This window comes from Acanthopagrus latus, chromosome 11 (genome assembly GCF_904848185.1).
Source record: "Acanthopagrus latus isolate v.2019 chromosome 11, fAcaLat1.1, whole genome shotgun sequence".
NCBI classification, from domain to species: Eukaryota; Metazoa; Chordata; class Actinopteri; order Spariformes; family Sparidae; genus Acanthopagrus; species Acanthopagrus latus.
Genome location: NC_051049.1, coordinates 15,363,788 through 15,386,426, shown reverse-complemented (window position 1 = coordinate 15,386,426; position 22,639 = coordinate 15,363,788). Strand labels below are relative to the sequence as shown.

The window sequence follows — 22,639 nt, the reverse complement described above, 5'->3', positions numbered from 1 at the left end:
AGGGTAAAGTGTGTCACAAGAGAATAGCAGCGTTGTAAGATGTGAGCCCACTAAAATTAAATTAGGAAAAAATATATTCTCTGGATGGTTTGCCTTACAATGCTTGTAAATTGTTTCCTTTATCGCAATATTAACTTAATTATATATTTCGCCTGAGTAAAGTGGCAGAAAGTCTAAAACAGTGTAAAGACAATTTTAAAAACTGTGCAATAAAGCTTGAAACCAAAAATATGTTCTAAAAAACTATAAGAAAATGTTAATAAATACAGTCATCATGCAGCTTTTGTATAGGTATGCGTACATTATAGTGGTCATGGAGAAATCCTGAGATGTGTTCTGTGCATTCAACTGTGACTCTAGTGCAGACGTGCTGTAGTTGATATGTTTGAGTGTGTCTCCAAGAATGCCTTTTGAAAATCTCAAACAATAGGCTCTGTGGGAAAATTGCATTTTTCACAGGAGAAAAAAGTAAACAACCAACAATAACATCTACAAATCACAAGGAAAGCTAAACAAATGCAACAGTTAAAAACAGGTCTAGTGCATAGTGAGATACCAGATACGCTGATTACATTGTGAACATCTCTGCCATCACAACACAATCTGCATCAGCAATGGCATGGCATCATAACTGTCATCGTCATCATCATCATCATCATCTTCATCATCATCATCATCATCAACATCAACAACATGATGATGATGATGATGATGATGATGAAGATGATGTTGATTGCCTTCCTACACAGCATCCCTGTCACAATCAAGTTTGTTATCAATTTACTTGTAGTCAGGGGCGGTCCCATTTATCCCTTGTCTGAATGAGGGATTTGTCTTTTTTCGCGGGTTGTATTTGCCCCCCCACAAAAAAGCCAGTCCCAAACCTGGCCCCCCTGTTAAAATGGATCTAGAACTGTCACTGCTTGTAGTTCACTAGTCACCTCTCCCTTGATGAGAGTTTGAGGTCTGAGGCCTAAAACCCATCCACTGGACAATGAATGACATGAATATTTTTTTGATATGTTTTCCATTATAGTGTCTTTTTTGGTGACTTGATAAAAGTTGTGAAATCAGCACTTCTGCATGCTGAAACCCAAAGAAGTTGACCACTAAACATTACTGTTATCCACTTCCTTTTATTGTATAAATCTGATTGGCTGTCGAGGAGCATCACTAAAATACACCAGCATGAGGACTAACCAACTAAATTGGTGGCGGATTTACGGTTGCGTGTGTACAGTGTTATTTTTATTACACCCCTGGTGTGGACGTGTTTTTTTTTTGTTTTTGTTTTTTTTTTTAACAAAACCTCGGCTGCAAAAATAACCGGGCTGGTGTGGACAAGGCCAGGGAGAGAGAGAGAGAGAGAGAGAGAGAGAGAGAGAGAGAGAGAGAGAGTCAGTCTAGGCACTAGGACCCAGCAGCAGGTGCAGCCTGGTGTTATTTCAGTGATCCGCAGCTCGGTCCCTCCGCAGAGCTCTGGCTCTACAGCAGCGGCAGCAGCGCTCTCGGCTCTCGGGACGCGGAGTGAGCGGCGGCGGCTCCCCATCCTGCCACCCAACAGCACGGGCACGGAGCGGGAGGGGACCTCTACCCGAATCATTTTTGAATTTGAAGAAGAACATCGAAGCCACCGGGCGCTCATACATCTTCTTTTTTTTCTTCTTTTTTTCATTTTAGTTTTTTTTGTTTGTCTTTGTTTTCATGAGTGAAATACTTTAGAGATGGCTTCATCCGTGAGCGGCACAGAGGAGGTCCGGGTGTCGGCGTTGACGCCCCTGAAGTTGGTGGGACTGGTGTGCGTGTTTCTCGCCCTGTGCCTGGATGTCGGGGCGGTGCTGAGCCCGGCGTGGGTCACGGCGGACGACCAGTACTACCTGTCCATGTGGGTGTCCTGCTGGAAGCCCGTCAGCTCCGTGGAGTGGTCCTGCAACAGCACGCTGACCACCGGTGAGGCAGACGCTCATGTGATGGGGTGATGCGCCACCATGTTGTTTTGGAAGTTTTTTTTTTTTCTTTTTTCTTTCTCTCTTTTTGTCGCCCAGTCCGGTGTTGTAGTTTTAGGAATGTTTCGCCCTTGAAATGGCAGATTTTGGGGTTGCAGACAGACACCCACATTCATATTCAAATGGCAGTCAGATGCGCAGCCTGAGGGGATAACAAAGGATCCCCGCAGACACTGCGCTGCTCCACCAATCTGTTCCGAGGGTGAGAATTATAAAACACCACCCAGGAGACAGCTAAATGTTAATTACTTTATAATTAGCTATTGCCTGGTTAATTTAAACTGCAGAACTTTTCCACATGTAATAAGATAGTGAACAATAGGCTTGCACATCTGAGAGGCGAAAAATCAGAAATAATAATAATAAGAAGAAGAAGAATTAAAAAGTTTATCCTTGAGTCTCAAAGTGTGTAGAGTGAATGAGACACCTTGAGTTTTCCATGTAGACGTGTTAAATTTGCTTCTGAGACATTTGCCCAGTGCAGCCACTGAATGATGTGGGAATCCTGCCTGGCCAGGAGCGGTCCAGCTGGGGTTTCATTTGGCCTTTTGTTGCGCACAAAATGAGCCTTTGTGTGGGTTTCTTCACCGGCCAAGGAGCGAGGGCAACTCAGAGCAGAGAGCTCCCCAGAGATCCAGATGCCTGGAGATTAGTAACCAGGGTAACAAGTGAAGCACTCCAGAAACGCAGATTTCCACCATTAAGGAAACTTCTGTCTGCACATGGAGTCCCCATGAAGGGTTTTATTATTTTTTTTTTTTCTGAAGGAAGCATGTCATATTTCCATCACAGCTGGTCACTGAGTGATAAAGAAAAAAAGAGAACGTGATGGAGGATAGGTTGCTGTGAAAGGCCGTCATGGTTTCAGAACAGCAGTTATTATTTACGTCTTGTTGCAGCCTAAATCCTGCCATCTAGTCTTTAATAATTAAAACAATGTTTTTAGGCCATGGCATTTGGTATTGCTTCATTAGGTTGAAGTGGTTTGTAAGGTGGACAAAATAATAGAAACCCTTCATGGTATAATCCAGTCCAGCACCACAAACTGTTTTTAAAAAAGTAGGATAGAATTGGCTGCTGGGATTGTTACGGGTTGCATTTATACTTCTTCTGATACTGTTTTTTTTCATGCTTAAAAAAAAAAACAGATCTATCATTAGATTTTCACTCATAGACTCCAGCCAGATGTAATTCCATGCTTGATTCCCTGAGAAATTAATGACACTGTCAGTAAAATAAAAATAAAAAAGCCAATATTTTGCAATGTGAAAGGAAGTGAGAGAAACATCCCTGGATCGGTCCCTTTATCTGGATCCAAACCAAAAGTCAATGTGGTGTATTCTGGGCTCAGACCCGTCCTCCATTCAGGTTTCATGGACATCCGTCAAGTAGTTTTTGTGTAATCCTGGTGACAGTCCAACCAACCAACAAACAAATCTCACTGATTGAGGTAAAAAGTTCCTTTTTTTCCTGAACCTATAGCACTTTTTTTTCTCTTTTGCTGTGGTAAGAAAATAGGTATCGAGTAGCTTGATATTTTCTTTTGTACTAGTATCGTATCAAAGTTTAAATTCGGGTAGTGTTAGAAACTGCAGCTACAGCGCGTGTGGTGCCTACTATTGTGCGAATTTAATCTCAGCAGGAATTTCATCAGCCTAAAGTTGTCTAAACATCTGCAGATGTAAAATTAGGGCAAAGCTTATGTAGGTTTATCTCACACTGCACTCCTGACTTCAGTTTGTCTCAATGTGCGTGACTGTGTGTGTGTGTGTGTGCGTGCTGCTAAATATATATATATATATATGTATTCCACTCTGTGCTGCCTCTGACCTCCTCCTGTGTGCTGAGTGGTGAATTGTGTTTTTGTTAGTCTGACAAAATGTTTTCTTTCTGTCTGAGAGATGAGTAACTGTGGGCCACGCTGGCCCCGATCCTCCTCTGTCAGCGCAGACAAAGTGCACTTTGGTGCCATATAAAGACATGCAGTCTCCCTCCTTGTCAGCGCTCAGCAGCAGCAGCAGCAGCAGCAGCATACCACAGTAAATGCACACAGCAAACTGCCCATTTCCTCGGGCTTGTGCTTGGCTAAGCTTATTGATTCGAATCCCAGTAATCAGGTTCCACCCAACCTCCTCTCCTCTCGTCAGCCCCCCAATATTTCCTCAGTGTGTGTCATGCTCTGGGCATTAAATAAATCCTGTTAGTTTGAAACACCAGCTGGTCGCTCAGATGTTTTGAACTTGCTCTGCATGTGTATATGTGTGCGTGCGTGTGTGTGTGTGTGTCCGGGGCACCAGTGTGAATTCGAAAGCAGAAGCGCTATGTTGCCTTCTTACAAATTCATGGAGAGTTTTAAATACACAGACATGCACTCACACACTTCTTCTGGCACTTAAGCGGAGGGTCGGAGGTCAAGTATAGAAGATACAGGCCTGACACAGGGGGAGGAATGTGGGACGGTCGTGCAAGAGAAGTGTGTGTGGATGCCAGGTCGGTGTGAGATGAAGGGACGAATGTGGAGCCATAGTGTGAGCGAGGCAGCCGGACGCAGTGATGGCAGGGTGTATTAATAATGTAACACGTTATCGATCCTGTATTTGGGTGACCGTCCTCTCTCTGATCGAGGTCGCGGCACGGTGTTAGGTACAGAGAGCACGGGAAGGCTGTCGCTCATGAGCCGGCTAATGTACTTGCTGCATCTTAAACTTCTGCTACGCTGAGAGATTGAGACTGAGTGTGTGTGACAGCGAGAGACACTCGAGGCTCTTCTGTGGCACAGATCTTCCTCCATTGTCTCAGACAAAGGAACAGAATTGGGGCCCCGGAGGATTTTTTCGATCAACACTTGAGCAGCCCCTGACGTGCACACATGGGACCGTAATTAATGCTCAGATTGGATCTTGTGCGCTGTATCTCCTTTTTCCATCTGTCATCGTGCGGGGCTCAGATTAATAGTTTGGCGCTTCCTGCTTGTTCAAAGCCTCTAAGCACTCCGACTCTGGCTGTGTTTCTTGCACAGCATACGGGGTCTGTTCCAAATCTGAAATGAGACGACTCTCCGCGTCCTGCTTAGTTGTGGGTGCGCTGATAAGGCTTTTCGGTTTTACGAGTGGCTGGGCTGAAGGCACCGAACTGACCTAGGGAATGTATCTATGTATCTCGCTCTGACAACTACAGGTCAAGTCAGCCAGAGAGAGGCAGTGTGGCAAGTCAAGGGGTCGGTGTTCGAGGGGGCCTCGTGTTGTGCAAGAGCACAGGCTGGGGGGGGGGGGGCTCTGCTTTTTGTGGGCTGTTTCCAACATCCTGTGGTGACAGGGCCCATTTTTAAACTCCTAAATCCTGAACCATATTTGGTCAGAAGTGGCTGATGTTTGTTTATATTTGAGCTGCTTGGCCCCTGGAATAAAGTTTCCCTCCAACACGAGTGGGAACTGTATTTTAAGCAGCTTATGCTCCGTCACTTTCTCTCTGCTGGTGAATGTTTTAATGGTTTTCTGCCTCAATAGAGTGGAAATATTCTTGGCAAAGCTCATCTTTTTTTTTTTAATTTTCTTATTTCCTGGGCTCTGTGATAGACAAAAGCATGTATACGGACAAAGGAAAAGACAAACAAAAGTTTGAAACTTAAGTCTTACAGTATGAACTTTCCACCCACTCTAACATTGAGCCACTTATGCAAAGCTCCCTGTATGCTTTGATGTTATTTATTTTTCTCTCAGCCACTATATTCTTAATTATTTCCTCCCGTGTAATCAAACGCCTCATCATAATATCCCCTGCCTGTTTACATATAGACCTCCTGTTTCCGCGAGCACGCAGTAAAGCTACAGAAGAGACCTTTAATCTCTAAACAATAACAAAGTGAGTTTCAGTTGAAATCCCATGTCTAATTAAGTATGTGAAAAAAAACTGTTTTTCTCAAACGCACTTTTTTTTCCCTGCACAAAGAAAACAAAACAATCCCTCTACTGTAATGATTTCTCTCTTTGACACACAGGCCTTCTTCTCCACTTTCAATAGGGAAGCGAGTTGTTTTCCAGTCGAGTGTTTTTTCGGAGTAAATCTGAATGAAAACGCTGAGGATGCTGCTGAGCTGGCATCAGCCGACGGGGAGGGATCCTCATTATCCGAGTCCCCTCACAGAACCACTTTGTCTCTTTCTGCCGCATTAGGATCCATCGCTGAACCGAAAGCCCGGAGAAGCCGCGCGTAGCCGGGCCGGGCGTTTTTTTTTTGTTTGTTTGTTTGTTTGTTTCTTGTAAGCCAGAAACTGCTGTGCTGGGTTCAGCGGAGGTTATCCACTGCATGGTTCACATTCTTCTTCTGCTACTGGCCATGGATCACCCGTGGTTCACGTCAAAACATCACAGGCCGCTGCATCTCGGAGGATGAACGATGAGCTGTGTCAGCCTCTGAGCCACAAGTAGTTTGTTTACACAGCGGTAATTTCCCACAAACTTCGGCGGGAGGGATCGTTCTTCCCCCCCTGTGTGAGATTGAGGCTCGCCAAAACAAGGCCCGTGCCCTGCTCTGCTGCCTCCCTCCTCTTCCTCCTCTTCCTCCTCCTCCTCCTCCTATCTCCCCACTCTCCTGCCTCCTGTCAGCAGCACAGACACGGCTCTCCAGAGTAACCCCCGTTTTAGCTACCTATGTCACTCTCTATCTCGGTGTGATTTCATGCCCTTCTTCCCTCCCTCCCTCCTCTCTCTGTCCCTGTGTGTGTTTGTCTCAGACTGGCAGATCGCCACACTGGCCCTGCTGTTGGGGGGAGCGGCCCTCACCCTGCTCTCCTTCCTCGTGGCGGTGATCTCCCTGTGCCTCAGCTCCAGGAGCCGCTGCTACAAGCCCGTGGCTGTCATGCTGTTTTCTGCAGGTACGTAAAGAGAAATTCAAGGACGAAGGGATGAAGGATTAGTAAATAGAGGATTGTGAATAGAGGATTTTAGCGGCTGTGAGAGTTCCATCCTTCTCTTTCCAGTTTATGTTTTAAAGGGAAAGGTCACCCCAAAATCTATGCTATGCATTTCCCCTCTTACCTGCAGTGCTTTTCATCCATCTGTTTGGAGATATCGGCCATAGAGATGGCTGCCTTCTCTCAAATATGATTGGAACTCGATGGCACTCTTTAAAAAATACATTTGAAAAACTCAAAAGCAACGTCTCCTCCCAGAATTCAGCATTTTAAAGACGATCCACGGACCTTGTTGCGAGCAGTTTCATGTCGGAACTATTTTCTTTCTACCGAACTACTCTGTATCACTGTGCAGAGGGTCAGGGAAGCGTCAGTGTTGTAAAAAAAAGTACCTCAGAATCATACTCAAGTAAAAGATATTTAAAGAGTATTACTATGGCAGAAGAGAAATCAGTCATCTGAGTGGAATTTGAGTAAAAGTTTCTGATATAATATTAATATCAGGGAAAAAAATAGATTGCTGATAAAATAAATTAAGTTAAAAATCAGCAACACTCACGGCATCCTCTTCCTCAGCTGAGCTGTAACGTTAGCTAGCATAGTTAGCTAGTCCCTTGTCCATGAGTAGCTGTACAGTTTCCTCTGCGCTGTGACATAGAGAGAAAAAAGTTCCTAAAAGTCACAACAAGCTCTGTGGATTATCTTAAGTAACCGGGTCATTTCTGGAAAGAGACGTTGCTTTTGTAGTTTTCAAATTCGATTTTTTTTTTTTTTTCAGCACTCTGAGCACCACAAGCCGAGTGCCACCTGGTTCCATTATACAGCCTTACAGACGAGGCAGACGTCTTTACAGCCGATACCTCCAAATCTCAACAACTCACAACAAAAAACAGTAGATGGATGGATAGGAAAAAATATCTATTTTTGATCTATTTATATGTTTTTGTTTGTTTTTTAACTTTAATATGTAGCAGTCTACCACACCTTCTCTCCTTCGCATTTCCCCTGCAGCGGTGCTCCAGGTGTGCAGCCTGGTCCTGTTTCCCATCAAGTTCATTGAGACGGTCAGCCTGAGAGTGTACCACGAGTTTAACTGGGGCTACGGCCTGGCCTGGGGATCCACCATCTTCTCATTCGGGGGAGCCATCCTCTACTGCCTCAACCCCAAGAACTACGAAGACTACTACTAAAGTACGCACGACAAGAGCAGAAACTGAGACTCTGTTTCACCCAGCGTCCTCTCGGTGATAGGGACTTTTCTGTTTGTTACACAAGGCGCAAACCACAGACTAGAAAAATAGGGATAAATAAACAAAAGCTTACTGTTAGTTTCAGGACTGGAAATAAGCTCTTTCATTTGATACTGTGAACTACATGTCTCAAAGACTCTCCTCACTCACTGGACCAGAGACCTGTGCTCTTTCATTTTTGGCACCAAATGCAGCCGTGATGAAGAAATCCAAACCAGACTGTTTAATTTGTGAGAGAGTGTCCTTGTCCCCTTTAAGTGGGACTCCAGTAGGTCTGTAGGGAACAGATGGATTCACTGACCCCACACTGGGACGAATTGTGGTCTAATTAACCAATCCAAGCAGAGAAAGGCACAGAGTGATTTCAACCCGGGCCAGTCAGGGAAGAAATGGATCCAGGGAGGAAGATTTCCTACTGAGGTGATGACGGGACGAAATAAAGGAAATGCGACATGCTGCGTCTCTGTTAGAGATACATGACGTCTTCTTCCTCCAGCAGTGGAATAGCTTGGTGAAAAACATGTCACAAAGCTCCAAAGTACTGGCTTGATTCTCCTCCTGCAGCTCAGCGATACTCATAATAAACAGAGGACAGTAAAAACATTCCACAGCCACCTTCGAAATGACATCAGACTCATGAGAGGAACATGCGCTGGTTAATGAACAGCACATAGTCTGTCACATGGTCAAAACCTGCTAATGTTAAACCTGCAGCATAACCCGAGTTATACCCCGCTTTTTTTACTCAAGCTGTTGTACTATATGTAAGTATGTGAAGTAAGCAGAATATTCATTCCAGGCCCCAGTGGGAAGGAAGATGGTGAATGACCATGTCTGCCGAGTGTGTGCGCATGTCTGCATGATCATACCACCCAGCATGTGCTTCCACACTTCCCCATGTGATGCCTCCTTATCTTCTCACCCCGTAGGAACCTCTCACGGCAGAAGTAAACACCACAACAGTAGGTTTTTTTTCTGCTTCAGATGAGGATGTAGCAGAAAATCATTGTAGTTCTTGCATCTAAATTAAAAGGTCCACGGTTAAGCATTTTAGGAGCTGTGCTGTGCATGAGTAGTGTTATGTCGACTTTGGGATCGATACAGAAGAAAAGATGACATTTTGAAACCTGGTGGAGGACAGAGGTGAGACTTACAGTGGTGGAAGACCTGCTCCGTTCACCTTGAACCTCACTATAAAAGTAGTCAGAAACATTCCAGCGCCCTCTTGCAACATTAGTGAGAGTGATAAGAGCGAGCGAGTGTACGCATGCCACTACCATTTACTGCTGTGTTTCTGATTCCCACTGGTTTGATTACTAACACAATAAACATATATTGGGGAGAAAAAAAAATGTGCGTTTGGTTCATCCGTTAATATGAAAAACTATGCAGACATGCCAGCTGTGCGTGGTCAAGTCACATAGAATCAGCTCCTTTATTAAGTACAGCAAGTTGAGGCATTTGCACAGGAAATCAACATCATTTGAACACATGATACAGGGTGGCATAATATGCATAAAAGTACCAGGAATATACTCCTATGCAAGTGTCTTTAGTGTTCTTCTTTCAGTGAAATGAGCTCTAATACAGAGCCAGATACAGTGTACAGTCTACATTTCGCATTAGTCAGAACGTATATACCATTGCTTCCATTGTTTGACTGTCAGAGAGAGAGTTTACAGGTCCTGGGTTAAAGTGGAAGTGCCTCCATTTTGAGTTCAGGAATGGGCGCAGTTTTGTGTAAACAGGGCAGTCACTCATTCTGCATTCAATGTTCTTTAGCTCCTCCTCATCCTCCTCCTCCTCCTCGATCCTCCGTCGTTCTTGACCTTTCCAAAGCCCCGACCCACCCGCTGCCAGAGTCGCTGCGTGTCACTCCCTCTTTTATACATTTTGACACGAGAAGAGTCTCCAGCTGTCCGAGCAAAGAATCATCATCCGCCAATGGGAAACAAGGGTCAAAGTGCACAGGAGTAGTAGATGTGAGCAGGACGAGTGGGCGGAGAGGGATAGTGGCTCTTCCTCAGCAGGTAAGAGGGACTTATATATTGATTGACAGGGGAAGACCTCGAGACAGGTTCTGCAGATTTTCAGAGGGATGGGGCTTATACTATCCAGGGGGACAGGGCAGGGGTGGGCGACACAGTGCAGCACCAAGCTCAGGTGTAGCGCGGCATCTCGCACTGTTCACAGCGGTTGAGTGCAGGGTGATTGAGGAAGGTGCAGCTTTCACAGTTCCACTGGGCCCCTTCGAAGTCCTCGTCCCTCTGGGGCCCCGGCACTGGCTTGGAGCCCTGCTCCACTTCTGACAGGGGCAGAGAGAAGCACTTTTATGAACAAAGCTGTTTATTCGCGTGTTAAAGTGCAGAACGTCACAACAATTCAAGTGTCTCCAACTCATGGCTGGAATTAACCACGGCTGTCACTGAACACACGTGTGAGGCATGCATTCAAGTGTCAGCCATTCAGCATTAATGTTAACAGACATGTCCATTCAGTAAATGGCAAGGTTTCTCATCTAGTTTCCATAACAACAGATTTGTGGAAACAAACACAGACCACCGTCAGTTTAACTTCAATCTCTGAAGCCAAATAAGACAAATGCTGTAATCTGAGTGATGACCTCAACGATCAAAATCTGTATCTTGGCAACAGTATTAACAGGTGATTTTACCCTGTAGAACATCTTGTTTTCTCATCTCTAACTCAATGAATCACTTTTAGGTTCTGAAAGTTACGCAGGACAGTCCTCACCTTTCCTCCCAGGTTTGGGCGGCACCACAGGACCGGGCTGAATGTTGTCATAGAAATTGCTCATTGCTTTTGGGTCAAACTTCCCTGCGGAGGAGAGCAGAAACCAGATACAGAAGTTTGTTTAGAAGTAGCCATCGAAACCGCAGGTCCAATCTTTGAGCCTCTTGACTGACGCTGGTGTTCAGTCTGACAATAAGCAGAATCCTCATCCATTCCAACACACAGGACTCCAGTAAAAACAGAACTGAGGGTCAACAGTCAAAAAAGCTTTGCAGCAACAAAAGAACCAAAGTTTTTTTTTAAACTGCCGTGCAGAGTTTTGGCATCCAGAAGGCCCCAGGACTGATGAGTTCATTACTATTAGAGTTTTATAAGCAAAGCACTTAATTTGGTTTGAACTATTGCAATCACAAAAACTATTCAACCATTTACAGGATTTTTGGGTCTCAATTTGGAACACAAGACACATTTGAGGGCTTTGCAACATGAAATAGGGATGCTCACTTTTTCTGGAATGTTTACATAGCCAAATGGGATGCTTGTGCCAAATCAGATTTATGACACAATCATCAACAGGGGATTTAGTTGTTTACTTAGAGTAGATTATGAATAGTTTTGCCATCATTAAAAAGGAATGTAAGACAAACAGGCTTACTGTCAGATGTTAACTTATTTTACTTGGTATTTTTTTGCATCTGGATGAAATTTGTGAGCAAAGTTCTCGTGCTCAATAAGCTGCTTTGTGAGTGTATGAAAGCTGGACCTCAAGAGGAACACAACGAAATAAAAATAATGGCGTTTTTCCAAGATCTATAACAGCATCCATCATTTTAATTATTCTCTGTAACAACTGCAATCACGGCCCCAAGTATCAAATATTTGTTGATATAATCAACAAAAATCGAAAAGCAGAAAGAAGTAAACACTGAAAGTCAGGAAAAAAATAAACTATCTAAATATAAGGACCAGTTGGGTACACCGGTCTGCTAATGGTGTGCTAATGTGATACCCCAAAACCTCTGATAAATTATATAAAAGATACATTTTATGATAGAAGTGTCCTGATTCTGATAAATGATGAAATGTGCATCCCATGCTGTGCTCCTGAAGTTAAGTGTTTGAAATGTCAAAATATGCCGATCCACTATATTCATTAGAAATACTATCAATGCTGTTTCGGATTCTGTTTTTTATTCCAAACACTTGTGTCCAAACAGACAGTAATACGCAGACACACGCACAGGAAGGAAACTCCTCCTCGCAGATTATCACACAAGGCGATGGTCCTTTTTACTATGTTCCCCCGCAAGTGAAGCCCGGCTTATCCAGGAGCACGCACTGAAAGCTTTACGTTATAAATTCATGTTTTTCTACAGAACAGCTCTATGTGCCATTCGCATGAGTATAGATCTACTGTGGCTCTTCTGCCTCCTGTGAGTATTTGGTCTACAAAGGGCACTGGTGAGGTGAACCAACATTCAAAGTCTCAGAAAAAGAGACACTGAACATATAACAACTGCTATCCATGTGCTTCACCATACACAGCTTTTTGGGTGAGTGCCAAAGATAAAGCAAATGATTAAACATCTTGCATACATGACATCTCAACTATACCATTACAAAGGCATTTCAAGATTGAAATAAATTAGAAGCATGCTTAATGCAATTTTCCAGGAACACTGTGGCCCAATTTTTCAGTTGCACTTGACTGATTGCAAGAAAATTGGTAAATCTCTTGAGCCTGCTGCCAGTTAGACTGCTTCAGCTTCTTAAAAAAACAGCTCCTGGCAAATATATGAAGCATAAAAACTCAATTCCACACACTGGGGAATTTCGAGGCAACACTCTTATCAATTATGTAATCAACAAGGATTAGATACCATGCTAAACACTGTGCCTAGTGAGGGTCAACCCTAGACCGGCCGGGGTCCTGTCATGGACCAGCTGGTCATTTTAGAATGCTGCATCTGTACGCAGCGTGATGGAGCCTCATCCATCACTGTGGACCAGACTCTGCTTCTGGGCTTGGCTCTTTCAAGATCAATGCTTTCAAATAAATCAGAGGCACACTTCAAAGGTTTATGTGCAGCAATGTTCATCTGTGTGTGTGTGTGTGTGTGTGTATATACCTCTAGACTGCAGTAGATCCGTCTCCTTCAGGGTACAGTCGATATCAATCTGAAGTTGTCTGTTCAGACTTCGCAATCGGGTCATCTCTTCAGGCTGCAGCCAATGAAAACACACAACCCATTTAGATTAGACAAAAATAGACAACCAAATATTGCCTGTCTGTCCTTTCAAACTTCTTTTTATAAGTTGGAAAGTTTTACATCACTAACAACAGTGCAATTTGTCAAAATATTAGTGCTGTTTTTTAGCCTCATCTGGAAAACTATGTCAAGTTAGATGTTAGATGTCGAGTTAGATTGTTTTTTTGGATCAACAATATTACTTTTCTGCCTTTTAAACAGCGCAGAACACAAATTACAGATGGGAGTCTGAGATATTATTACATCTGAACTTGAGATATAAATAAAAATTTTGCAGCCTGTGACTGTACATTAACTTTTGTGAGCACATGAAAGAATACAAAAAGATTTGTGGTGACATAAAATTGTAAAGCGCAAACAACATTTATGTGAGGGCAAGTATATGTGCAACCCTTACTCTGGGTATAAGACTGGTGGAGTTGACTCGTCGAAAGCGTCTTTGAAGGGCGTCATATTCCATATTGTTGACGTCGGCCTTCAGATGCTCTAGTTTCTGCTTCTCCTGCAGCAGTTCCTTCAATAGACGCTCCATCCTGGCCCGCTGGTGGAGCAACAGAGCTAAAGACAGACACATGAAATGCATGAATTTTAAGAGTAACATCTGAACGTTTATATAAAACCTTCTATATAACTTTTTTTGAGTGCTCAGTTACTATAAGATCCAAATATAAAAGCTCAGCACTGACATCAAGTTACAAGGCTGATTAAACAACAGGTAGTATCATAGACAAATCATGAAGTACAGGATCAGTGTTTGCTTTTAAGGAAGTCTAGCCATCAACAGTTTAGCAATACAACAAAATAATTAAAAGAGGAAAAGCGTACACAAAGCACACATGATAATATTAATATAACTGCAAACTATGTCAACGGGATGGCTGCTCAACACAACAAAATTATGATCACGCAACACATAATTAACACTTCTTTGTCACAGTTAGGATGAAAAAAACCCAAACATTTGATACATGATGAAAACTGCCAATTACAGTAGAAACATCTACTATCAATGGCAAGCACACAAAGATGCAGCAGTATCTGACTGATTAAGAAGTTTGATCTCATCCAAAAATCTGTAAGAATTATGCAAAGATTTTGGTTTACAGGGTATCCTTTTCAATCAGTAAACAGTACGAGAGTTGAGCATTGGCCCCATCGCCCCACCCCTCGACTTCTAGCCTTTGACCTCTTAACACTGTGACGTCTCATAACAACAACAACAACAACAACAACGGCGGACTACAAGCTTGTGTTTGTGCTGCAGAAGATATTGGACCTATTAGGGTTACTAGAGCAAAATATCATGCTCCTCTGACACTAAGCTGAGCAAAAAAGGATTACGGGCAACCGCATACACCCCATCATTTTAGATGTCTACTGTCTGACAGAATACAGCGTGCAAGCTTTACACGCATGCTCAGTTTCCTCTCCGTTTTTGGTGAATTTCAAGCACCACGCCAAGCGTGTTGAGTCGTTAATAATGGATCCATTTGGACGCAAATACTCTTGAAACAATGCCAGGGAAGACGGGAATAAAAAAAGATAGGTTTGGTACGTGTGGACATGGCCTTGAAGTGCTGGCAGTTAGGTAGAGCTATTTTCATGCAAATAAAGAAGGTCTTGACACCAGTGTTTGTCACTGTCACTCAATCTCTCTCTCTCTCTCTCTCTCACACATACATAGACACACACACACACACACACACACACACACACACACACACCCCTGGCCACTGTGTCTATAAACAGGAAAGCCCAACGGTTCTGAAGGGAGGGGGCTGACATGTAAAAGCGTCCGGACCCGCTCACTAACAAAAAATTTCAATGTTACTAAAATTATCAAATTCTAAGTTTACTTGTCAACTCACATCAATGGTGGTTTCATTAACATCGGTAGCAGGTCAAATATCATCTAAGATGAAATCAGCTATTCTTAGCCTTTATTCTGGTTTTTACCTCTGGCAATACGACCCCAAGCACACGTCCCAGGTCAACTCCAACAGACAGAAAGTCACACGCGAAGATTATTCAATAGAAAAAGAGAATTTCAAAGAAGAATGTCTTACCTTGTGTGTAGGCATAGTCATCAGAGCCTGAGCTTGAACGTCGGGGCATTTGCTGAAGCTGATTGGCAATATTCCCCGGTAGAGCAGAGATGGGCAGGATCGGTGCAGGAGCAGCGTTGTGCGCCCCTTGGTCTACTATGTTGAGAAGAGACTCCGCTTCTGCCACAGGAGGTGAGCTGAGCGACCTCTGTGTCTGGCCTCCTTGGGACACTTTGATTTTGAAGGTGTAGGCTGACTGGCCCGGTTGAGGAGAGGAGGCGGGCCGAGGCCTTGCAGGACCCTGATGCTGCAGGAACATGCCGGGGTGGAATGATGCCGGGCCTGAAGGTCCGCTCATGGTGATGCCCCTCGAAGGGGAGCTGGGCGAGGGGCTGTTGGCCATGTATAGCGCTCCTTGGGGGTGGGCGGTGTGCACAGGCGAATTGCTGCGAGGTCGTGGACCCTCCAGGGTAATCTCTATCTGGTTCTTGAGGGGGCTTTTTGTGTGGTAGGGCCTATACACTGCTGGCTGTTGCTGGGGTTGCTGCTGGTGATGGTAGGGCATGCTGGGAAGAGTTGGGGAGCTAATGGGAAGGAAGACATACTGCTGGTGCTGGGGTTGCGGCTGGGGCTGTGGTTGTGGTGGCTGTACCTGATGCTGCGGGGAGCTGTAAGGCGAACCATATGTGGGCGTGCTGTAGGGGGACTGCTGATGCTGATACACAGGCGGCCCTGAGGAGGACCAGGGCGCTGGCTGGGGGCTCTGGGAAGGTGAGGGTCGAATGTACAAGGTGGTGTTAGTGCTGTTAGGATAGTGCCCAGGAGGGATCTGCAGAGCCTGTGGGACACTGGGTATACTTTGCGAAAGTGTGACTGTTATAGGGTTCATAGTATAACGTGGGACGGGGGCGTATGTAGGAGACATGCCCTGCATTGTGGGTGGAGGGGTGGGAGTACTAGCTGACCGGCTCTGATCGTTCATAAAGAAAGGATTGTAACCTGGGGAGGGGGCCATGGTGGCAGGGGCCGACAGTGGCTCAGGGTAGCTGGGCCGCTGGGGTTCGATATGACTGTCACTGGTGCTGTGCACGAGGGAGCGCCCGACTCCTGCTGCACCTCCATTTGCCTTGTTTGCATCTGAGCCAGGGTAGCCCAGGCTAATGTGCAGCATGTGGTTCCGGCTCAGTCGCCCCTCCTCTGGACTGTGATGGAACTCGCCATACAGGTATCGATTACTCTCCTGAGCCAGCAGGTGGCAGCAAAGATCCAGGTTGTTGTTGTTCTGAGACAGCAATAGAGAACAGTCTCAGGCAGGAAGTGTGGAGTGTTTAAATGCTCATCTTGTTTTTACTGCCATTATACATCACATCATGACAAACAAGGTAATATGCACAGAAATAAGACAACCCTCTTTTAAAGTGCACATCACTCTGTAACTACATCCCATACTGTGCAAACAGGTTATCTGAGCATATGGAGCATAAGTATATGTGTGAATACCTGCAGAAGGCACTGTGACACTACCCCCTCTGGGATCTCTGGGAAACGCTGCTTAAGGTCCTGCAGGATGTGGTAGTCGAGCTGAGAGCCTCCCTGCGCCATCCTCAGCCAACATAGAAAGTCAACGAGCCCAACGCTGCAAACGCTTCGATAACCGACCTCGTCTCATCCCCTGCACATGCAGACATGACAGGCAGAACATGTCATGGGAGCGCTCTCAATAATCCTGTTAGCGCCGTTGGCCTGCCCAAAGTCTGTCACACACCCAATGTGTCAGCAGTAATTACAGATCAATTAAACAGTCTTTGTGAGGCATGTCAACCTGAGCTTTTTATAGAGCATTAATGATCTATCAAGAGAGGAGAAACAAACGGAATATAAACACACACAAACCCAGCGACAACACGCCAGCGTCACTGGGATTCACTCTCAGTGGCACACGAGTGCTAGCCAGGTGCCTGTCAGTCTGTTGTTGTTTGTTTAGCCATACTGTTGCGCCAAGCAACGACGACATACCATCGCTAGCTAGCAGGCTAGTTATCAGCATCTGTTAGCCTCCGTGCATCACTCAAACATACAACCTCACCGGTGTGCTGTGTGGCTAAGGCAGAAAATATCATTAACGTTACCATTCACGGAAGATTGTCCTTCGTTACCCGTAGCTAATTCAGCAACACAATCGCGCAAACAGGTCAACGGTTCAAATAAGATTAGCCCAATTCGTCAACTGCCTGCCAGCTAACTTTGCTAATGCTAGCCTTAGCTAGGTCCTGTTGGCTGGTCAGCTGTCACAAGCCTGGGTGTTGATGGATTAGCTAGCTAGCCATGCTAAATTCGGCGAGCGTTAGCCAAACACGGCTTTGTAAAACTTACCATATGTTATGAGTCTCCCTCATGTGTCGGACCATAGCTGAGTCCCGAGGAGAGCCGTGATATTTCTGAAACGGTACGCCGTGGTTTGTCAAATTGTTGTTCTGGCTAAATAACTTGTAGTTTCACATTCCAGCGTAAGGCCGCTGCCGCTGAATTGCATACGAACAGTCTCTCTATCGCGATAATGTCAGATTTTCCCGGACCAGGAAGTTGTTCAAATCGGCTGGTTGACGCCGTCAGTAGTGCGCATGTCTGTGTGCCGTACCCCTGTGCTGATCATGTGGCAGAACTCCATTCACTTTTTACTCTTTTCTACTCAAAAGCCACAAGTTTTACTTCAAAATCTAGCCTAGTGGCTACAAATACAAATGGATTCAACACCCTGCAGCTCTTACATCGATTCAGCTCACACCAGCTCCACACCAGTCAATAAGATAAACAAATATTGTGATCTACAATTATAAACATTTCTGATTTCATTAAAAATTACATTAAACATCATTAATGAAAAACTGTCACTCACTTTGATTTATAGGGCTCTCTGAAAACCCAAGTTACAAAGTGCCACACACGACAAGTTATACCAACTGCCTATCTTATTCAATTATAAAACATACAATGTAAGCAAAATAAATGGGACTCGACTTCAATCGGGATACACTCTCTGATAAAAGTGTGTTTTGGGAAGAAAATATATATAGAGAGAAACAATGTTAAGGTCAAATAAGACCAAAAAAATTATAATTAGTTCTGGGGTACTGACATGAACTGACAATCCCAATAAAAATATTTATAAGGAAAAACAGACTTTGTATGATGGAAAAAGTAGTCGTGTTGCTCTACCTCTATTTATCTTCTTGTTAAGTTCAGTTTTCAGTCTACTTTAATCTATGTCTACAGTCTTTGAATGAAGTATGTATAAAATAGTGTACTGATTTAGAGACTTACTGTCTCATTTTTGGTTGAAAGCCAGCGCTTAAAGAAGATGTGTAAATACTCTGAGGACAGCCGAGACAGAATTTCTATCAGAAGCATGTGTCCATGTTTTCACTAGGGGGCAGTGAGAGATCCATGAATTCTGCACGGGCACACTTCAGTGACAATAACCGGAAGAAACAGGGATGGGTGTCTCTAAGGGAAAATGCACATTAGGATTTAATTGGTTTAACAGTTGAGGAGGCACAACTTTGTCCTTCTTCGTCATTCCTGCAGCAAAAACAATAAAATGAACACTATGAATTTAAGCTATTGTGTACAGCTGTGGATTACAACAATTTTCAATGGACCAGTGCTGTGAACAAGCAGACGTATGTCTTGCTGATGTTACAAGCTGACAAGACTGACATTAGGTCTTCAAATACTGCACAGGGGCACACACATAAAGGGCATTTTTCCCATCCACCAAATTATTATTTCCAGTCACAATCTTGTAGTGTATTGTAGCCACATTTTTAAAATCATTTTGATCCATTCCATAGTTTTCCACGTAATATTAATTTGTATTACTTTTCTCTGCAAAAAATTCTTTAAGAAAGCATTTTTTTTCTTGCGTAAAGGGCTCTCTATGTGCCTTTAAAGCAGCTTTGTAAGAGTCTGGCCTACGCCTGTCTACAGGCGGCACCTGTTTTGTGGTGGAGTTGCTTTTTCTCCATGTAACAGCTAAGCACTCAGCAGTCACAGCTGGGAAATTATGACATGTATCCACAGCTTGTGTGGGTCTGGAGAGAAACAGCTGAAAAGTGAACCTCACAGAAATAAATACTTCATATGTCAATTGTGCTAAAAAGGAATGGTCGAATATTTTTTCTCCACTTAGATGAAACACCAATGTTACATAGTGCCAGTCCATGATATATTCAAGAGGCAGCACTGTTTTAACCTTAGTTAACCCTGTATAACTGGGCAGCTGCAGGGCAAAAGATCATATAGTGTTAGAGTTCATCACCTACAGGGTCTGGTCACAGTCTGGTCTGGTCAGCACATGTAAACCCTCAGCAGGAACACAACAGAGTCATGAGGGTTTTCTTACAATATATCTCCATTTTCTGTACAAAATGAGTATTTGAGTATTTGATCAGTGAGCAGTACTGTCACTAAAAACTGACGTCAAGTCATGATTGATATGCTGGCGTGCACAGTTAATATACTGTTAGTTAGACATTAATTAGAAATAGAGTTGTTTTCATTAGGGGCATGGGGATGTTTTGAAGGGCAAGAAGCTGAAGCATCCCGTCAGCTATTAGTGAGCAGGCTGAGATGAGTCAGAGATGGCTTCACCTGATAGATTATGTCTGTAATACAACTGATGCGAGTGAGGAAGCCTTAAATCTCGGATGATTTGTTGACAATTTGTGTAGTTGGATGAGTGTGTTCTGTTCAAAGCAGCTGACGGTGTCTGTCCTAAAATTTATTATGAACTGAAACCATTTGAGGAGAGGTGTGGACAGCTGGCACTGCTGAGTCCATCCGCCAGCACACACACGCACGCACGCACACACACACAGTCTTGACCTGCTGAGCCAGTCTACTGGGCTTCATCAGGGGTGTGTGTGGGCTGTACCACCATTAAAATATTCACAGGGGTGTCAGGGCTGAGTTGCAGCAGCTGAAGCGAAGGCCCAGTCTGACTCAGGGTAGCTGTCCTTACAGTGTTGATAAGTTGCCACAACTGTTGTGCTATTTAAAGCAGTCTCCTTGTTGTCCCTGATGCCCTGCGGGACTTAGAACAGAGGCGGACGGAGCCCCTTTGCCCCGAGAGTTCACAGAACAGACCCCCACCCAATTTCTGCCCTAATCTGAGTAGGAAGTGGATAACTGACGGGGCATAAGACATCTCTGTCAAGGTGCAGATAAACACTCCTCTTGCATCTCAATTGTGTGCAATGTTCAAATGTAACTTTATTTAAGTTCCAAGAAAATCACAGCGTACATATCATATTACAGTTTATCTTATTTTTTTTTTTTTGACAAACAAGGACTTTCTAGCAGTCTTTATGTACTTTCATGAAAATAATCCATTACTTTCTCACCCAACAATGTGCCAACTTTCAGATTTCACTTCTAAGTACAGTACTAGCTGCTGGAGCTTTGGCCCTCTGGTTGGGGGTTTTCCACAGCTTCAGCACCTCCAGCTGAAATTATGTAACACTCCCTCTTCATCCTGACATTTACCTTTAACCTGTAAAGTAGCGGTCTCATCCTGCCATTTCCTGGTATACAGCGTGGCAAACACAGTTTACAGTATATCACAGAAGCTATGATTATTTAGACAGTGCTCAAAAAATATCTGGCAGCGAGATCAATAAAGGCCTTTGTGTTCCACCGCTCAAAAGTCTCTCTGACATTCCTTGAATACTCAAATGGGGATTTTACTTGGTGTATTTTGTGCCTGAAGCCTGTTTGGTCAGTGAGTCAGCAGCTGTGCTTGGAGCCATTAGGGCAGATGAAATGTGTCTGCTGCATGGTTTCTATTTACATCAGGCCACAGTGACAGAACCACTTTCTCATCTCGGATTAAAAGAAGACTCGCGCTACGGTTCATATTATAACTGTATTCCCTAACATGTGTGACAAATAGAACTTTGTGACCATTTCAACAACATGTTTTTTTTTTGTGGTCCCTGGCATGATGATGTGCGTTCCAACCGTCACTACACGGCAGAGTGACTGCAATATCTGGGTTAGGCGGGAAAAACAAAGGGCAAGCTAGTGTCCCTCTTAACTGATAAGTCGGGAATCCGGCCTCTACGAGCAGACGATGATAACGTCTGTCTGCATTTAGGGTTCAGGCCTTGCACACCGACCTGGCCAGACGAGTGTCCAGTTTCTTTTGTACCAGACAATTCAGCTATTCTTATTGTGGTGGTCTATTTGTGGTGAATATGAATGTGTGAGACAATAGATGATGGATTATTATGCCATCAACATGATTAGTAAGGCCCAATCATAGCTGATATAATGACAAAAACAGGAAATGGCAAATGCACAATAAAGTGCTAAAAAAGAGGTTACCAACAACAAATAAACATTGAAGATTAGGCAGCCTGCTTTATTGTCACATGATTCTGCATAAACTGCCTCAAACTGGAGGTTAACAAACACATTATGTAATAAGAACTGAACAGTGGCCGTAATAACTTAGAGGATAAGTTCACCCCAAAATGAAAATACAGTCATTTACTCACCCCCATGCAGATGGTAAATCAGGTGAAGTTTTGTAGTCCACACAACATCTTTTGGAGCTTCAAATCAAAACAGCATTGCAGCATTCCCCTTAACAACTGGAGTAAATGAAAAACACATAAAATGGCTTTGTACAGCTCATCCAGCATAATCGGAAACTCTGGAAGTCCCGACATCCCAAACTGATTTTAAAAAGACAGTATTTACACCTCTTTCAAGCAACAGTCCTCACTGTAGCTGCTCAGCTCAGAGTGCTAGTACACACACCTCACCTGAAGTGGGTGCTGAGGATTTTGGAGATTTGGATAAAGCCGGACAAACTTTATGGAGCCCTTTATTCTTTATCTGGTTTATGTTTAGTGGCTGTTTTTTTCTTTCATATTTTAAAACAAGTCCCCATCTACTTCGGATGTTGAGGAAAATGCTGCAAAGCTGTTCTGCCTGTTGAGTTATGAGACTTCACCTGACTTTCCATCGGAAGGAGGGCGAGAAGATAATGACCTAATTTTCATTTTTGGAGGGACTTCTCCAATCGCAGACACCAGACTCAGCATCATGTCTATTATAAAGACATTAAAGTAACATCAGTGAGTTAATTATAGTCTCATTAGTCGATTTTGAGATAAACAAAGTGAATCCGTGGGATAAATCAAAACTAACTAACCATTAAAAACAGTACAATTGGCCCTATTAGTCTCTGCTGGGGACTTTTGAAGAAGACAGACATTAACAGTATTTATGCAGCTGATGAGAGTGTGTGCGCGCATGTGTGTGTGTGCGCGCGCGCACGAGGCGACAGCTGAACCTGCGGCGGGCGCGTGCGGAATGCAGTATCCGGTGGAAAGTA

The 22,639-nt window shown here is 44.0% G+C and overlaps 2 protein-coding genes across 4 annotated transcripts; one reads left to right on the top strand and one right to left on the bottom strand.

Annotated features, from left to right (window-relative positions):
• Positions 1–1,386: 1,386 nt before the first annotated feature.
• tmem47 (transmembrane protein 47) lies at positions 1,387–9,811 on the top strand. Of its 2 annotated transcripts, none has more exons than XM_037114198.1 (3): positions 1,387–1,950; positions 6,739–6,879; positions 7,049–7,329. In XM_037114198.1, exons 1-3 carry the CDS (start codon positions 1,725–1,727, stop codon positions 7,189–7,191), a joined length of 510 nt encoding a protein of 169 aa, XP_036970093.1. In that variant the 5' UTR covers positions 1,387–1,724; the 3' UTR covers positions 7,192–7,329. The 2 variants fall into 2 exon arrangements, with proteins under 2 accessions (XP_036970093.1, XP_036970092.1); XM_037114197.1 differs by lacking the exon at positions 7,049–7,329 and adding an exon at positions 7,930–9,811 and having other exon boundaries at positions 1,435–1,950.
• tab3 (TGF-beta activated kinase 1 (MAP3K7) binding protein 3) lies at positions 9,580–17,830 on the bottom strand. Of its 2 annotated transcripts, none has more exons than XM_037114195.1 (7): positions 17,611–17,830; positions 16,738–16,909; positions 15,259–16,519; positions 13,590–13,750; positions 13,052–13,145; positions 10,923–11,006; positions 9,580–10,473 (listed from the first exon to the last, which is right to left on the bottom strand). In XM_037114195.1, exons 2-7 carry the CDS (start codon positions 16,837–16,839, stop codon positions 10,328–10,330), a joined length of 1,848 nt encoding a protein of 615 aa, XP_036970090.1. In that variant the 5' UTR covers positions 16,840–16,909; positions 17,611–17,830; the 3' UTR covers positions 9,580–10,327. The 2 variants fall into 2 exon arrangements, with proteins under 2 accessions (XP_036970090.1, XP_036970091.1); XM_037114196.1 differs by lacking the exon at positions 17,611–17,830 and adding an exon at positions 17,367–17,500.
• Between the last annotated feature and the right edge of the window lie 4,809 nt (positions 17,831–22,639).

Excerpts from the sequence above, each read along its gene's own strand:
- tmem47 (XM_037114197.1), top strand. The coding sequence starts at position 1,725 with ATGGCTTCATCCGTGAGCGGCACAGAGGAGGTCCGGGTGTCGGCGTTG. Across the intron at positions 1,951-6,738 it reads CAACAGCACGCTGACCACCG|ACTGGCAGATCGCCACACTG; the intron begins GTGAGGCAGACG and ends TGTTTGTCTCAG. Across the intron at positions 6,880-7,929 it reads TGTCATGCTGTTTTCTGCAG|CGGTGCTCCAGGTGTGCAGC; the intron begins GTACGTAAAGAG and ends TTTCCCCTGCAG.
- tab3 (XM_037114195.1), bottom strand. The coding sequence starts at position 16,839 with ATGGCGCAGGGAGGCTCTCAGCTCGACTACCACATCCTGCAGGACCTT. Across the intron at positions 13,751-15,258 it reads TGACTATGCCTACACACAAG|CTCTGTTGCTCCACCAGCGG; the intron begins GTAAGACATTCT and ends GTCTGTCTTTAG. Across the intron at positions 13,146-13,589 it reads CCACCAGTCTTATACCCAGA|CCTGAAGAGATGACCCGATT; the intron begins GTAAGGGTTGCA and ends CATTGGCTGCAG.